Below are 18,460 nucleotides of genomic sequence, written 5' to 3'. Positions count from 1 at the left end.
AGAAAGGACAAAACATACTTGGAACACCATGAACTAGGACTGAAACTCATAGTTGAGCAAATCCTATTTAGAGCTGACCTAAGCTTACAATGGCTCAAAGTCAACATCCAGGGACCAGAGGCAGGGACTCCGGAAGTGATACTGAGGCTGAGGAGACAGGCTTTAAGGAGGTATTTCAGACAAAAATGATTATTCCCTCATTATCATCCCATTGTTGCCTATGTTTTCACATTTTAAGTATTGATCAGGGCATGCAGATAGGTTTTTTTTTTTTTTTTTTTTTTTTTTTTTTTTTTTTTTAGCAAACATCAGATTTAAGGTACTATACTTGAAACTGCAGAAAATGTGAAGAACAAGCACATGGTTTTGCCCTGTAAGGAGTTTATGGTAGCATACAAAATTAAGAGAAATCCCTCAAATTTTTGTAATACAAAGCCACAAAATATCATAAGAGAAATAGGGGCAAAGTCCCATGCTGGGTTCAAAAGAGAAAGGCAAGTAGGATTAGGGTGAGAAGGCCTGAGTTCTTTCATGGTCTTACTAATCTGTCTGATATTAAACAAGGTACCTGACCCTACTGATCTAAAATGGAGATGATAATATGGGGCCAGTTTTAGGTTGGCATTGTGATGATTAAATAAGAAAAAAATAGATTAAAGCAGAGTGTGAGCATATTCTCTACTCTAATTTTTCTTCAGTGAGTGTTAATCAGGTTGAAATAATGAGGGAGACATCCTCTGGTTATGAGGTGTGAGAGAAGTCTTGGGGAAGTGATGTGAGTTAATTATTGAATGACAGAACCTCATCTTTCAAGCCTAGTATATTCAGCTGATTTACTTGCCTTCCCTCTAGCTCTTGTAGGGCTAGTTCCTATCCCTGGACCACTTACACAATAACTGGCCCGTTTTAGTAAAGATTTTCTGGCTGCAGAAAATAGAAAGTAGCTTATAGTAGTTTAAGCAAAATCTGAACTCTCATGTTGAAAGGGCAGGAAGCACAGCAGATTAACCATTTGATGAATAGGAATTAAGGACTGGGAATTCTGAGAGACCCAGGAAGCCACAGTTGCCTCTGCCAGTCTCTCACTGTTCCTGTCAGCTCATCTCTTTCAGTATCTTTTTTAGGGACCATGTGGTTTCTCATGTCCTTTTCTCTTTCTACATTTCTTTCATACCTGTACATAAGCTATCTCTGTTTCATATGCCCTCACTTCCAGGCACAGACTGGTGGTGTAACCTGTAGGCCAGGCCATATGTAGTAAGGGTAATGAATGAAGCCAGGTGTCTGGAAGACATCTTGTTTTCCACTGAAGATTCTCTTCAAAAGCTCCAGTGCCTTACTCTGAGACTGAATTATTCAGTGATTTTCTTCTGATTGACTTTAAATGAATGATCAAACTCTTATCCTTGTTGTTCCTGACCTTCTTCCCTGGTGCTCAAAGAGGAAGATCAGGACTTGGGGAAAGTTGATAACTAGTTCTCGGGATCCCTGGGTGGCGCAGCGGTTTGGCGCCTGCCTTTGGCCCAGGGCGCGATCCTGGAGACCTGGGATCGAATCCCACGTCGGGCTCCCAGTGCATGGAGCCTGCTTCTCCCTCTGCCTGTGTCTCTGCCTCTCTCTCTCTCTCTGTGACTATCATAAATAAAAAAAATAAAAAAAAATTAAAAAAAAAGATAACTAGTTCTCATTCCACACTGCTTTTCTATGCCTCAGTTCCTTTGTACCTATTGTTTCACCTTTCTTATCTCCTTCACTTATTTTAAAACCATCTCAAGACTTCTCTTTTCAATCTTCCTACATCATCTTTCAACTCCAATCTGAGCAGATTGATCACTCTCATCTTCCTGCATCTTCAGTGGCTTGTTCATTCCTTGATTGCTGCTTCTACTACAATGTGTTGCAACTGGTTCAGTCTTAGTGGTCTTCTCCTTATCTAGTGAACCCATTAAGAAATAAGTTCTGGAGTCTCATAACTAGTTTCTTTACATTTATTAGCTATGTGATCATGGGAAAGTCACTTAACCTCTGTAAACTTTGTAAAATGGAGAGGATAGTGCCTGCACTAGAGAACTGTTGTTGGTAGAATTGGGTGAAATAAAGTGTGAAGTGCTTAGAACAGTACACAACATAAAAGAGGTGTTCAATAAATACTGTCACTTTTAATACTACGAGTGTCAAGCCCAGGATGTGTCAGACAGGATGTACTAATTGTTTGCTAGGGAAATTAACAGGTATTTTAGAACTACAAAATGTTTGGGAAAGAATATTTTATTCCATTTGTCTTGTTTGTACAGGCTTTGCAAAAATATCTACAGTTGCTATACTATGATAATAGATGTGTATCTGTGTATGCATGTGTGCAATACAGAATTGCAACTCTGAGAAATGAACAACTCTCACAGGATGGCATCAAAGTGTGCAATACAGATATATATGTAATTGCTTATTTATGTTTGTCTTCTCCCCTAGAATGTAAATGCCCTCAGGACAGGTTTAAGTTTGTCCTATTTATTGGTACATGCTCAGTCATATTACACAATTTTTCTGATACATAAAAAGTAGTTAAAATAAATATTGGTTCAATAAATGAGCAGATGGAAAAATGGACCACTTTTATGCAATTGGTAAGTACCTTTACGGTTCCCTCCATTTGAAGCCCTTCTTCCTCCATCATCACTGCCATCACTGCATGCCAATATTTTATTTAACATTTAAAATCTAGCTGATAACCTTTCTGCCAAACTCTCACCTTTACTTTTAATTTTTATGGTAATTCAGGAGTACTTAGGGCACTCAACACTTAATTTCTGGTGTTAGAGTCATCTGTGTATCTGTTTGAAAAAATTCCTCATGAGCAGAATTGATGTAGGTTTCATCAGGTTTCTCCTGGTTCATCTGAGTATTTCTCCCAATGCTCAGCAAGCTGCATGGCATTCACTTAAGACAGAATTAAAACAGCAGCAGCAGAAGGAAAATCAACTTTGTTCATTGCAGCAAGAAACAGTGCGGTGCTACTTGGGCAAGAGATAATGAAGTGTCTCTTCCAAAAGAGACAAAAGTGATGACCAAAAGTGATGGTGTCATAAAAGTTTAAGTGTACCTGCAGGTCCTTATCCTGTGCTTGTACTATGCCTAGAACATAGGAGGAGCTCAATAAAAGATGAGTGAAGTGAATGAACTAATACTGAAGAGAAACACAGGTCAGTCTCTATGAAAAGAACTACTGATTTGGTAGTTTTTACAAGCATATCCATTCACTTGAATAATAAAACAACAAAACTTTTGATTTGCCTGGACCCCAAAGATACTAAATGTCTAGAAAGATGTACTTACAGTTCCAATGGTGGAACCAATTTACAAGATTCAAGAGAGAGCTTTTTATTCTTCATCCATCCAATAAATATTTACAATTTATTTTGGCTGGCACTTATGCTAAAGATATGGGAAATTCTGTGTTCCTGTTTTATACTCAGTGGTCTTGGGTCAAATAGATGAATTTGCTTGAGATTCCAGATTTGATGTCCACCTCATCATTATAAGGCATGATCTGTTATATGAAGTCAAATACTGGACCACTGAAAGATTTCATGGACTGGCTTCCTTGTTTGTATAGATTATTTGAGACAGTTACATTCTCCTGGTATCAGCTGCTTTAAGTTCCCTCTCACCAAGATAAACTTTAGGCTGTATAGCTAGATTCTCTGACATTGATTTTATTATGACTTGAGATTTTATGTCAAGTTTATTGTTAGAAGAACACTGACTAAAAAACTCTTTGTTGTCTATAGCTAATATATTGCTTGTGTGAGACATGGTCTACACCATGTAGGTAGCTCTGCATTCTAATGATGTGTTAGAAATACACACTTATAGGAGATATACAAACATTTACCTGCTCATGAAATTTTCAGGTCAGGTTTCCTAAGATAGCTACATAATATATGTCTACATTTTCTGTGCATTATTTATTTTTAGTATTTTATTTTAAAGGAGAACCAGGTTAATTTTAAAGGTGGCAATTGATTAAATCAATATATTTTGTCATTTCCTCAATAGGGAAAATATATGTATCTTTAGAATTTATTTGTATATCTCAAAAAATGCAGGGTATCATTAGGCAAGTATATCATACATCCACTTATGTATATGTGTGTGTAAATATGCGTGTGTGTGAGTATATGAATTACATTATTGCTGGGTTTAAAAAAGTATGAATTAGTATTCTTCTTCTGAGATCTAAATTATATCTTCTGACAAAAAATAAACTGAGGCTCAATTTAAACAGATTTATCTCTGATAGTAATATTTTAATAATAGCTATCATTTCTAAAGGCAGTCTTCAAAAATTGTGATGATATAATGATATATTTAATGCAAGACTTGGAAAAAAATGATAAGATTTGAGAGATTGACAAACTCCTAATATCTTTTAAACAGATTTAGAGCAGTCAAAATGAAACAAACCTGAATAAAACTGTGCATGTATGCAGTAGAGGGACTTGGGAACAGACACAAGAATGGAAGAAAGAGTGGCCCGTGGACTATGGGAATTGAATCCAAGGCTATTTCTTTTCCTCATAAGACTCTATCCCCTGCATTAACACATTGCTGCTCCCACCATCATCCCATTGCAATGCTTTAGTCAAGGTTTATTGTTTTCTCCAGATGGATTTAAATAGAAATAATTTTATTAGGTCAGTATAGACAAAGCTGTTAATGAAAACTGCCAAGATGCTAGAACTGGAGATTTGTTATTTGATTTCATTTCTCAAGTGCTCACCAAGCACCCCTTGTTGTGCTAGGCACTATGCTAGACCCTGGGGATATATGCATCCTATATGTAGGGAGTTTAAGACAGGAAAATAAGAAAACAAGTGTTAGTTTCTTCCTTCAACTTACTTTCCTTTTCTCTTTCACTCCAAGAAGTTACAATATAAGAGAGAGAGAGAAAAAAAAAAAAAAAACACTTGTAACAAGATATGTTAGGTGATAAATTGGAGGAGGTGCATGCAAGGAACCTAAAAGGGAGAAAAGAACTGCCTGCCTAAAAAAATTGCTCCACAATTAGGTGATACTGGCTTCACAAAGAATATCATAGTCTCCTTGATAAAACAAAGGAAGAACAGTTTAATAAAGACAAGAGGAGCAAACTATGCACATCCGATTCCAGTTCAATGTAGAATCATTATAACATAATCTGATTTAGAGAGCTTTTCATCATTAGTTTTTAAATTCCTTGCAAAAATTATATTTTATGTCTTTAACATCAAGACAATGTACAGAGATCCAACTAGAAAACAGTACTCCATGAGAAGAACTTTAAATGTAGCACAGCCTTTGAAACACTTAGGCGATTCCCAAGTTATAGAGAAAAATATAATGGGACCTAACTTGCATCGGTTGAAAAAAACTTGAACTTCAAAGTTTATTCCCACTATGGATAGAGGTATGTCTCTTGAGTTTCTATGTCAGAAATAATGTTTTACTTGAGAGATTCCAAATAATTATTAACAGAGACTAATTGTTGAGAGTGTCCCTTATTTCTTAATTCCTTTATTCTTAATCCTTAAAAAGATCTAATTAAAGAATCAAATATTTTAAAACTCTTTTTCAAAGTCCCATTTACCTAATCTCAGCCAATCTAATGTAGCCAGCTTGGTTCCTCTGGTTAAATAATTATAAGCAGAAACATTATTTCTGCAATGTGTAACACAATGACATTGACTTATTAATTTATTTTACATATGTATACATTTCTACCAGCTATATTTACAAATTTCTAAATAGTGCATCATTGCTTTATGAAAGGAATAGTCATGCTTTTCAAGAGAGATTTTATGGTGGATTTTACTTGGATAAGCAACCAAAATATAAGAACTAACTTTGGATTCTTGATCTATATATCAAGCTACTCTAAGGAATTCTGAGGGAATCAACCAAAAAATACATACTGTAAGTTGCGTCAAATACTGAGACGAGAAATATCCTTCTTGTTTCCTTTCTTTAGTACATGTTACTTTTAGAAACTACTTTCTTTAGGGGGACGAGTTTGCTTGCACCACTCTTTACTTTCTCACTGATCAATGTCTGCCTGTATTAAGAATTCAGACTTCATAGGGAGAAAGAGAGATATATTTATTCCATATAAGAGCTACAGAGAAGATACCACATCTTTAAATGCATATAACACATGCCATTTATCTACAGCTATAAAAGGAAAAAGAAAAAAATCTTTAGGAAAATAAAAGGAAATTTTCCTTACCGGAATGAATGCATGTTGCATAGCTTGCTCACATTGTTTTAAGGAGGCAATAGTATCCCACAAAAGCTGATAATTTTCAGCCCGGGAAGCACTTGGCCGTTGCATAGCGAAAGCTAGTAACACTCAAACTGAGCTCAAAGAACCCAGTTGAAGAAGGAAAAAACCCTGCAGATCTGTTACATAAACTTCTTAATTAGATCTGCTACACAAACTGCTATCTTAAGACTTTAAAAAAAAAAAAAAAGTTAATCAGAACATTTCTTTTGGGGGATAACTGGGCATGACTTGAACAGAGACAGATGTTTTCATTGGGAAGGATTTTCGTTCCCACACTTGTGAAAAGAAATCCCATCAATGTTCCCCTGTCTTCACACGGGTCTGGCGAAACTGCACATACCATAAGTGTGTGGGGGGAAAGAAGTAGGAGGGAGAGATGTGAAAAAATATTTCTACCAGAAGATTTGGGTGGCAGGCCATGAAGGTAGAATTTGAGTAGCTTGTGAAAAGTAGTAAAATTGATGGGAGTGGGTTACATACACACATATATGTACGTGTGCAGGTGTCTACACTTGTCTTCTGTGTGAGAAATACAATTATATACATTCATTCTCACAGTGTTATTTAATATGTCTAACTCTTCTCACTTTAGATCTAGACATGACATTTACATCTACAAAGTATTACTACCTTTATTACCTACAGAGTTGTATATCTGAAGTATCCCTAAAGACTAACCAGAAGTTTCTGAAGTATAAAAATGCAGTCACTTATTTATCTTAAATTTAAAAGTATTTAGAGGATCTTTCTATTGCCTTATGTATTGGAGAAAAGTCACATTTATATGTCATTTTAGGTAGAATTTTCATAATTAATGCCAGGAGAATTAGCCTCTAAATAGTCTTGGGACCAGAGAGTGGTCTGCACAGAACAGGAACATGTTAATTCCAAAGAAATTGGTTACACACTTTAACAACAAAAAAGGCTAGTATAAAGCACCAAATAAAATCTGAATAACAGAATATAGTGACATTCTGAATGTTTCTTCACCTAAGACAGGAGCCCTCAAAGTGAAGTAAAGCTGTACTAGCCCCCCATAGTGTCTGTGGGATTGTTGAGTTGGGGGTAGTGCATCTTGAAAAAAGATGCTGAGCACTCAGAAATTCCAAAGGAATCTATACTCTCAGAGCTAGTTACATAGCCAACAAGGAGAACATTTATTCAACCATTTCTAGAGGTAAGGGGTAAACTGAGGGCAATATGTAATATAAAAAAATAAGCTGTGCTTTTAATTGACCTAGAAAATCTAAGGAGTACAAAACAAGGTACAAGTTGTAGGAAATAGTTTGATGACATAAATGAAGGATTTTTACTGCATTATTTTTAGAAGAGCTGCATGATTTGGGTTACCTAGTTTTTCTGCATTTAAGTCTTGGCAATGGCAGATTAGTTCATGATGATGACCTTGTGGTATGAAAATCTCAAAGGCTGAAACTTTTCCTCTTATCTCATTATTTTCCACTTTTTTTTTTTTTTTTGAAAGAATTGGAAGTAGAATAGATCTTCCAAAATTTCTACCTGGGTAATTCATAGGAAGGTTATTTTTCCTTAATATCTCATGAGTATACAACATAAGGCTATTGCCATTAGTTTGTTTTTCAATATCAATTCAACCAACCTTCTCTTTTTCTCATTCATGGTGTTCTTCTGTTCGGCTCACACCCACAGTCCCTCCTCTGCCTTCATTCCTGCCCTTATACTCTCCCATCTGCCCCAGCCACATGCTTCTTCCTGATACACTGTCGACCAGCCAGCCCACAACTTCTAGAAGATATTCCTTTACTAGTAAATGTTCCGTATTTCTTAAACAACAGGAAAATAAAAAAGTTGTTTTGTAAGTTATCCTCCAAAATTCCAGCCAATCCTTTCTGAATCCCTTGGACAAATATTCACCATTATTTCAGCTCCCAGCTGAATCTTCTGTCCCACCTTGCACTTCTCCTACCTCTTGTTCGTTAGGTCCCTTCATTCTTTTATTTAAGCAGCATGTCCTAAACGATCCTCATTTCCTTAATTTTTAGGTAGATAATCTGCAGTCCACATGTAGAAACTCTTCATAAAAAATGATCTTTGAATCACTCATTCATTCTTTGATACAATAAACATATCAAGCATCTCGTGTGTTATACTTTTTTGATTGTACTATGGACACATGAATATATCACATGCTGAATTGTCTTTAAGAAGCTTAAAATCTAATTGAAGGGATGATACATGTCACGAATAACAAAAAGCCAAGTTGAAAAATGGTTAGTGCCATAAAAGAGGTAGCAGAAACTACTCACAAAACAATGAAAAAGAAAAAAAAAAAAAAAAAAAAAAAAAAAAACCACTGGGGAAATTAGGGCAGCCTCATGGAAGATTTAGCACTTTGCCAGAGCTTGAAGTTAGGGTAAAATTTGGACAAGCAGAGATAGATGGGGGACATTCCTAAGGAAGGAAAATAGAACAAAAGCAGAGTGGGAAATTAGAGTCCATTACTGGTTGGTTTGGAAGGAACATGACACCAAGAGAGCTTAATAGTAAGATTTATACTGGAGCTGAAGCTACTCTTAAATGCAAACTCAATCACTTCCTATTCCTAATGCTAACCAATCTTAGCTCTAAGCAATTTTTAGATGGTCAATGTGCGTATATTCAGTGAAACTCTTTTTTTTTTTTAAGATTTTATTTATTTATTCATGAGAGATACACAGAGAGAGGCAGAGACATGGGCAGAAGGACAAGCAGGCTCCATGCAGGAAGCCTGATGTGGCACTCGATCCCAGGACTCCGGGATCCCATCCTGAGCCAAAGGCAGACGCTCAACTGCTGAGCCACTCAGGTGTCCCATATTCGGTGAAACTCTTTTTAAACTTCATGAGGTGGTAAATTCCATATATTTGTTACCCAATTTTTAAGTAGGTGCACTGGTATACTTTGAGGCTTTAGATGGTTCAATTATCTAGGTCATATTACTTACTTAATGATTTAATTTTTATTAAGAACATATTACATGTTTTATACTCATGCTCGATAACTGTTGTAAGTTCTACAATCTATTTCTTCAACGTTCAAGTGAAGTACACCATGAATCTCACCTGATCAAATATTTGACTTAGCCCAACTTGGCTCAGATTAACAAACATTTATTGAGCTCTACTATGTGCTCAGCACTGTGCTGGAAACAGAGTGCAAAGATAAATGTATTTCAAGCCTCTGTTTCTTTTCAATGACTCTTCAATGTACATTTGTTCCTGCCTGTAAAGTAGAGTTTATGTATTTTCATCCTGTTAGCAAAATACCTGATATCTAATGGCTGCCCATTTTTCTTTTAAACATAGTTATTAGGCTATATATCCATCATATCTAAATATATCACCATGTTTTAAATTATATTACGGGCCTTAGGATGTCTGAAAGTACTTTTTGTATAATGGTATTACCATACCCAGACAAGTCTTCATTTGAATGCTTTCTGTTGGTGATTGGTTTAAATATAACTTCATGACAATTGTACTTCCAGTAAAAAATGTAGTAACAGGGCTTGGATTTACACTCTGGTCTGAGACAACTAATAAATGGAACAAAAATGTAAAACAATGAATTTCAAATATGGATATCAGCCAACAAATAACAGTGAACTCTGAGTGATAGGAAATAAATAAAATAAGCCTTGTTGCTGCCCCATATACAACCTTGAATATCCAGGCCACATTGTAGGGGATCCAGTTGAAACCAAATGAATTTGCTAAGTTGAAGAGATAGAGTTGGTTTTCTAGAGGGACCGAAGTAACAAGGAGACACAGAGATGTCTATAATTATAGTTGGTATTTTAAAACCCAAATAATTAATAGAATAAGCAGAATAATCTGTAAGGATATAGAAGACTTGTAGAAAACCACCTATCAATTTGAGCTAGTGTAGCTTTAAAGAACACTCCACCCAGCAACAGCAAAATATATACATTCTTTCCAAGTGCTCATGGAACATTTACCAAGACACAACATATTCTGAACCATAGTCAATTTCGATAAACTGAAAGGGAGTCAGGACAAAGAGAATATATTATCTGACCACAGTGAAATTATGTTAGAAATCAAAGTAAAACAGTATCTTGGAAGTCCTAAAATATTTGGAAACTAAATAAAACATAAATAACTCACTGCTAAAGAAAAAATTAAAATAAAAAAATTAGTATGTATTGTGACCTGAATAAAAATAAAACCACAACATATCAAAATGTGTTGGATACTCTTAAAGACAGGATTAAGAGAATGTATATAGCACTAAACACTAATTTGAAAAGAAAAAAAGATCTCAGATTAATGATCTCAGCTTACACTTTTCACAAGTGGAAAAATATAGCAAACTAAAAAAAGAAAGAAAAAACAAAAGAAGCAAAAGAAAGGAAATAAAAAGGATCAGAAAATAATGTAAAGAAAGTTAATAAAACTAATAGCTAGTTCTTTGATAATATCAATAAAATTGACAATCCTCTCACAAGACTAATGAGGAGAAGAGAGAAGAAATAAATTATCAAAATCATGAATGAGAGAGGTAATAGCATCACTATGGATCTTACAGCTGTGAAAGGGTCAATAAGAAAATCTCACAAACAACTTCATGCCAACAAATTTGAAACCTTAGATGAAATGAATTCCTTGGGAGATAAAAACCACCAACACTATATTATATATATATATATATATATATATATATATATATATATATATATATATTATATATGCAGGCTCCATGCAGGGAGCCCGATGTGGGACTCGATCCTGAGACTCGATCCTGAGACTCGATCCTGGATCTCGATCTTGGGACTCCAGGACCACGCCCTGGGCCAAAGGCAGGCACCAAACCACTGAGCCATCCAGGGATCCCCCTCTTAACACTTCTATTCAGCATTATCTGAGAAGTTCTAGACAGTGCACAGATGAAAAAATAAATATTGGAATGGGAAAAATAAAAGTGTCTTTCTTTCCATATGGCATAATTTTCTATGTAGAAAACCTCATAGAGTCTAAAACAAACTTTAGAATCTATAAATGACTTCAACAAGGTTTCAGAATACAAGATAAATACATAAAGATCAAATTGTATTTCTCTATATTAGCAGTAACTAAATGCAAATTGAAATAAAAATGATACCATTTATAATAAATATAAAATACTTAGGTATAAACTATATAAAACATGTACAAACCATGTACACTGAACAACACAGACCTTTCCTGAGAAAAATTAAGGCCATATAAATGGAAAGCTAAACCGCATTTCTGGGTAAAAATACTATTTTAATATTGTTAATATATCACATTCTGAAAAATAATTTATAATTTCAATGAAATGTAATCCAAGTAAAAAACTCAGCAATGTTATTTGTTTGTTTGCTTATTTATTTGTCCTGGAGAAACTGCCAAGTTGATCCTAAAATTTTATAGAAATTCAAAGGATATAGGAATAGCCAAAACAACTTTGAGGAGGAAAAATACATTCTAGAAAAAGTACTATTTGTTTTCTAGTCTTATTATAAAGTTAAGATAAAGCGGTGTGGCATTGGCATAAAGATAAATAATATACCAATGGAACAGAATAGAGACTCCAGGAATTGACCCAGTCATCTATAGATAACTGATTTTCAATAAAAGTGAAAAGGGAATTCAATGGGGAAAGGTTATCTTTTCAACAAATGATATTGGAACAACTGGATATCCATATGCAAAATAGCAAACTTTGATGTACGCTTCTCTTTAAAAATTAACTTAAATTAGATTATAGACATATACATAAAACCTAAATTAAACTAAAAAAAGAAGTAGAAGAAAATCTTTGTGACTTTAGGTTAGATACAATAACAAAAGCACAACCATAAAGGAACAAACTGATAAACTGGATATCAACAAATTTAAAAATTTCCATTCTTTGAAAACCATTGGTAAGCCAAAGAAAACCAAAGCCACAGAATGGAGGCAAAACTTACAGACCGTATATCTAATAAAGGATTTGTTTCTGAAATATAGAAAGAACTCTCAAAACTCAATAATAAAGGAAGAAACAATCCAATTAAAAACAAGCAAAACATTTTAACAAAGACTTCACCAATGAAAATGTACATGTATTGAATAAGCATATAAAAAATGACTGACATTGTTATTCAGTAGACAAATAAAAACTAAAAATACAGTACGATACCATTACACTCCTCCTAGAATGGCTAATATTAAAAAAAAATACAAACTATTCCTAGGGTTGTTGAAGATGTGGAAGATTGGAATTTTTATACATTGCTGGTGGGAATACAAATGGAACAAGTACTTTGGAAACAGTATAGCGGTTTTTGTTTGTTTTTGTTTTTGTTTTTTAAGTTAAATATACACCCACTATATGATTAAACTATTTGACTCCTAGATATTTATCCAAGAGAAATGAAAGCATATGTCCATGTAAAGACTCATACACAAATATTTCTAGTAGCTTTATTAGTAATAGTGAAAACTAGAACAACATCAACAGATGAGTGGGTAAACAAACTGTGACAAATGAATGCATATGAACGAACTATGGGTACATACAACACATGAATGAATTTCAAAATAATCATGCTGAATCAAAGAAGACAGGAAGAGTACATATTGTATAATCCCATTTATACACAACTCTAGAAAATGCAAACTAATCTATAGTGACAGAAAGGAGAACCTGGGTATGAGGAGGTAAGGAACATGGGGGAGGGAGATGGATGGAGAGATTACAAAAGGGTAGTAGGAAACTTTTGAGGGTGATGGATACATTCGTTATCTTGAATGGATGGTTTCACAAATTAAAACTTATCAAATTGTATGTCTTAAATGTCTTTAGTTCATTGGATATTAATTAACTTCATTGAAGCTATTTTTTAAAATTTCTTTAAAAGTTCCTGGAAACACAGCAGAAAGTCTCACTCTCCTGGGTTTTATCCCAAGTGACAAGCTCTGTCACCATTTAATATTATAAACTTGTAGTTTGGTCCATCTCTCACAGGAGGGGAGATGATTAGAAAGCAATGACTTTCTAGCAGGAAGGGAAACACAATATATGGATAAGTTTAACCTGAAAAAAAAGGGGCTAGAGTTCATATCCAGGGGCCATACCCTTAGTTATGATTCTTGCCCTAATTAGCTGTAAGATCTTGGTCCACTTATTTTGCTTTGACAAGCTTCAATTATTCATCTATAAAATAAAAAGCTTAGATTCAACCATCTCCTTTGTCTTTCAGAGCTATAATTCAGTGATCTGTGAATATATTTTAATCCTCAGTAATCCCATTTTCTTCTTAAAGGAAGCACTTACAGACATGACCTTAAATTTAGCAAAGATATCCCATGTAATTTTGAATTATGCATTATGTCCTGCATGCTGATAATCTCTCTCTAGTAAGACAGTAAGCTCTCTTAAGAGTGGGATCCTCCATCTTAAAATTTCTGGCTTCCCTGTCACATTTAAAGTTCAGAGCTTACTTCATTGTAACAGTGACATTATAACTGATATTAAAATTGTAAGAATAAAAATTTACTGTTTTACTTTTTAAAAAACTACTTTCCCCTCCAGCATCCTTCTCATCCCCACGGAAGTACTATTTTCAATTTACAGATAGACACAGAGGCTAATGTAAATTGCTTTACCACTTATTAGCTATGTTGGACAAGTTACTTGCTTTTTCTGCATAGTTTCTCATCTATAAAATGGAGGTAACAGTACTTACCTTTTAGGACTAAATGAGTTAATATTTGCGAATCTTCAGAGCAGAACCAGGCACACAGTAAGCACTTCTACTCATAGTGTTTCTGAAGTTAATTTCATTTAAATTTACTAACATACACATAATTAGTAAGAAATATGTAGGTAATAAAATCTACAATAAATTTGCATCTTTTTACTCCATTTGACTCGTGATCAGAAAGTATTTAGGTAATTGTAGATTTATCTTTCCTGATTACCACTATACCCTAAAGTACGTATCCTCTTTATGTTTTTTCTCCCTGAAACCTGATTCTTCCTTCACAGTTCCCATCTTAACATATATTTGTTTCTTCACTTTATTTATTTATTTACTCATTTATTTATTTACTTGAGAGAGAGAGAGTAGGGGAGGAGCTGAGGGGAAGGGTGAGAGAGAATCTCAAGCAGGCTCTGCGTCCAGTGTGGAGCCCAATTTAGGGATTGATCTCACGACCCTGAGATCATGACCTGAACTGAAACAGAGTCAGACACTTTCCCGGCTGAGCCACCCGGGTGCCCCATTCACTTTTTATTTCTAGTCTTTCCCACTAAGCTATAGTTTCAGAGAAGAGACACAAATGTTCAGTCAGTACAGTGCCTGGGATATGATGGACTCCTTCAGTGTTTACTTGATATTATGATTCATGAGCTCTAAAATAGATAAAATCCTACCTACTAAAACTCCAAAAAACTTATGTTAGTATATTTATCATGTTCTTTTTTATTTTCAAGAATATATGGTGAGTTTGGTCACAGGTTTTATTATCAAAAATTCACATGTGATCCATGTTCCCCTAGTTAAGAGAGAATGACATGTCTTTTTTGATGAGACAAGACTCACATGATTGTACCAGGGTTAAAGGTCAAACGAACTTTTACTGTATGCAGTAATGTTCCAGAGGGCATGAAATGAACTGTAGTATATAAAGATTCATACAGTAGAGAAATGCACTGTAAATTCAATTGGTCAGTTAGTCATATTTCAAAAGTGTTTAAGAGATGCAAGTCTTTGTAATAGAGTACTGTTACCTACTCTCGGCTGAGTCTTTGGAATCATAACTCCAGTATTTTATGGGAGAGAAAGCAAGTGATCCCAAAGAAGCTGACTGAAGCAGGAAAAACACTAGGTCTCCTTGGAACATAGTTTTACCAAACACTAGGTCACACAGCTCATTAACCCTCAGGGCAGGGTTAAGGTCAGGGCTAACCTGGATAGAACTCTGAAGAAGATCAAGTTTGTCTTCCTCATTTTCTTCCCCTTCAAGAGCCCTTACCTCTTCTCCTCTGGGTTCTCCTGACAGAAGGAAAGCTACGTGAACTCATTGGTAGGACAGTGTTAAGAATTTAATGTCTCCCGCTTACTTTCTTGATTCTTTTTGAGGACAGGTGTCATTCTTATTCCTTTGTTTATCCCCAGGCCCTAGCACACAGCCTAGCATGTCATAGGATTGTCAATGGTTTGTTAAACAAATGGATGGATGTGAAAAGTATTGCACTTAATATTGATAATGACGGTAATTCCTTATATTTATAGAGAACATTTTGCTGACAAAGCACATTCACAACTAGGAATTCACTTTCCCTTTACTTTTTATCCTCTATCTATTCACTCACTTAAATACTACCACAACAGGGGTGCCTGGCTGGCTAGTTGGTAGAGCATGCAGCTAGATCTCGAGGTACTGAGTTCAAGCCCCATGTTGGGCTTAAGTTTATGTAAAAAAAAAAAAAATATATATATATATATATATATATAATGACTCCTTCATTTATATTCTTGGTCCAGATTTCTCTCCTGAATTGCATATTCTACTGCTGCTGGTCATTTCCATCCAAGAATCTCACAGACATCTCAGACTTACTGCCTTCAAAATCTGAGCTCTTATCCTCTTTCCTCCCCCTCAAATCTGTGTCTCTTTCATTTGCTTATCCAGTAAATCTCAGCTCCCTCCAGTTGGTTAAGCCATAAGCATCCATCGCAGGAACCCCCAATATCCACTTCATCATGACCCCTGACCTGACTGGCATTAACTTTGCCCATCACCATTGTCATCTTGTATCCTTTCTCCCCCCTCAATGCTGCAGCTCCACCAGCCTGCTTTCAGTATGTAGGATATGATGAGACTCATTCTCATGTCAGTTCCTATGCAAATGTTACTTTGCCTGAAAACTTCTCCCACTTCTTCTCCAGAATTCTCTCCCACTTATCTTTCAAATCTCAGTTTCACTGTGCATTGTAGGAGGCTTAGCAGCATCTCTGTCCTCTACTCATAGATGTCAGTTGCTCTCCCTTCCCCCAGTTGTAATCCCCAAATAGATCTCCAGACATGCCAAATGTCTCCTGGGGGGATAAAATCCTATCTACTTGAGAACCACTGCTCTAGACCCTATTGGGGCAACCTGTCATAGTTTTTCACGGAACCTAGTTTATAAACCTCTTTTTTGTGACTTTCAGATTTTTGCTGGACTCCTTGTTGGACTTCTCATTGGACTACCCCAAAACCAGAAGAGTCCTTTTGTGTATCATTGCATCACCTATACATACACAATGTGTGGCATTTGTTGAATAGATGAATGGATTTGATTATCGCAAAAATCACGTGGAGTGGGTACAGCCACAATTAGCATTCACGTCTCAAAACTGAGGTAACAGATAACACTGAATGAGTAAATGATAGGCACATGGATCACATCAGGAATAAATGGTAGATAGAAGACTTGAACTTAGGTTTTTGCACTCTCAGGTCTTTTTGTCAGCATGTATTATTTGATTGCCATTATCATGTTTTCACCTTCTCAGATTGCTTGCCCTTCCTCCCTTCCAAATTTCCCATAGCATTTTGTCTTTGCAGTCTATGCAACAGTAGTATATACCTAACTGTATTTCAAGGGTGAGATGACCAGGATCTCACAGAGGCTTCCAATAATGCTGTACTCTGATGCTTTTGACAATGCACGACATATTAAATATAGGAAGGAGGGGGTTAGGACCTTGCATGTTGAAATAGAAATGAAAAATGGAAAAAAATCAGTAACTCCCCTGAGTGAATTTGCTTCTATGATATTTGTAGCCCTGTGGTCCACTCTAGTAAAAAGCCTGGAAAGAAGTAATCACATGACAGGTTAAGATAATCTGATTTTAATGTAGGCATTGCAGAATTGCTAACTAGAACATGAAAGAACTATAAAGATGCTTGATTAAAGTTATCTTTTATTTCCATGCTGCCTAAGTATGGCCAAGCAGAAACATCTCAACTGGAAACAAGAAAAAAAAAATTAATGGCACTTTCAGTATGCCTATTGCCATTTCTGTTTTCCAAAGATTTGAGAGGCAAGATCCATACAGCATAGTTACCCAATTTTTTTCCAAACAAATATTTTTGAATGCCCAAGTGTTCCAATGACTAGTGATGAAGTGGCTGAGAGGGCAGGGCACACGGTTCAAAGGTAAACCTAACACTGAGGTGTCCCTCAGCCATGGAGAGGAGCTATGTTGGTGGGCCCTGTGATATTAGAATTTCCTTACTGGCAGCAAAATGCTGGGGGTTAAACTACTTTCTCCTCTAAGCAATGCCTATACTCTCCTGTCTCTATACCAAAACAGAGAACATGGTTAAGGGTACAAGATCTGGAGTTAGAATTCCTGGGCTAGAATCCTAGTTGGACTGCTTTTTAATTATATGACCTTGATCACGTTTCTCTACTCCCTGGGATTCAGTTTCCTTTATCTATAAAATAGGTTGGATAGGGCAGCCCAGGTGGCTCAGCGGTTTAGCGCCGCCTGCAGCCCAGGGTGTGGTCCTGGAGACCGGGGATCGAGTCCCACATCAGGCTCCCTGCATGGTGCCTGCTTCTCCCTCTGCCTGTGTCTCTGCCTCTCTCTCTCTAGCTGTGTCTCTATGAATAAATAAATAAAATCTTTTAAAAAATAGGTTGGATAATGACATGTATATTATATGGTTGTCGTGAGGATTGAATAAGTCAGTTCATGTGACCAGCATAAAATAAATGCCCAATAAACGATCATTGACTATTATCTTTCTTTAAATATACCTGTTTCTATTTCTATGTAACACAAAGTTCTATCCATATGTCCTATGTTTCTCATCTCACTAGTTCATAAGCACCTCGAGAATACTGCATTTTCATCATTGCATAAGTATCTCATTTGATTCTTAAAAAAAAAAAAATTCTATGAGGCTAGGATCCTTTTATCTATTTCATAAACAGGAAACTGAGACCCAGACCCATTGGAATGTGCCAAGGATTATGCATGGCAGGACCAGGGCTAAAGTGCTGGTCTCCTTAGGAATAATCTTTTGCACAGTTAACATCATAAAATTTTCACAGAGTCACTTCTTGTCTCAACTTAAGATATCAAAATAACCCTAA

At 35.6% G+C, this 18,460-nt stretch overlaps 1 protein-coding gene and 1 long non-coding RNA gene across 34 annotated transcripts in view; one reads left to right on the top strand and one right to left on the bottom strand.

Moving 5' to 3' along the window:
- The window catches only part of DLG2 (discs large MAGUK scaffold protein 2), a 1,987,603-nt gene that overhangs the window by 725,792 nt on the left and 1,243,351 nt on the right, over window positions 1-18,460 (bottom strand). For 4 of the 29 annotated variants that reach the window (XM_038568441.1, XM_038568443.1, XM_038568445.1 and 1 more), the window contains exon 1: window positions 6,263-6,402. The exons of the other annotated variants lie outside the window; for them this stretch is intronic. In XM_038568441.1, coding sequence (XP_038424369.1) covers window positions 6,263-6,367 — 105 coding nt within the window. In that variant the 5' untranslated portion in view covers window positions 6,368-6,402. Of the gene's footprint in view, window positions 1-6,262; window positions 6,403-18,460 lie in introns of those variants that run through there. 29 annotated transcript variants of the gene reach the window in all.
- Window positions 1-18,460, top strand: part of LOC102153013 — a 104,720-nt gene that overhangs the window by 57,780 nt on the left and 28,480 nt on the right. For all 5 annotated transcript variants that reach the window (XR_005375588.1, XR_005375584.1, XR_005375585.1 and 2 more), the window contains one exon: window positions 16,524-16,714. This is a non-coding gene — a long non-coding RNA (uncharacterized LOC102153013). The remainder of the gene's footprint in view (window positions 1-16,523; window positions 16,715-18,460) is intronic.

The sequence above is a fragment of the Canis lupus genome, chromosome 21 (genome assembly GCF_011100685.1).
Source record: "Canis lupus familiaris isolate Mischka breed German Shepherd chromosome 21, alternate assembly UU_Cfam_GSD_1.0, whole genome shotgun sequence".
Lineage (NCBI taxonomy): Eukaryota > Metazoa > Chordata > Mammalia > Carnivora > Canidae > Canis > Canis lupus.
The sequence above is the reverse complement of the archived record's forward strand: the minus strand, read 5'-3'. Positions and strand labels throughout refer to the sequence as shown.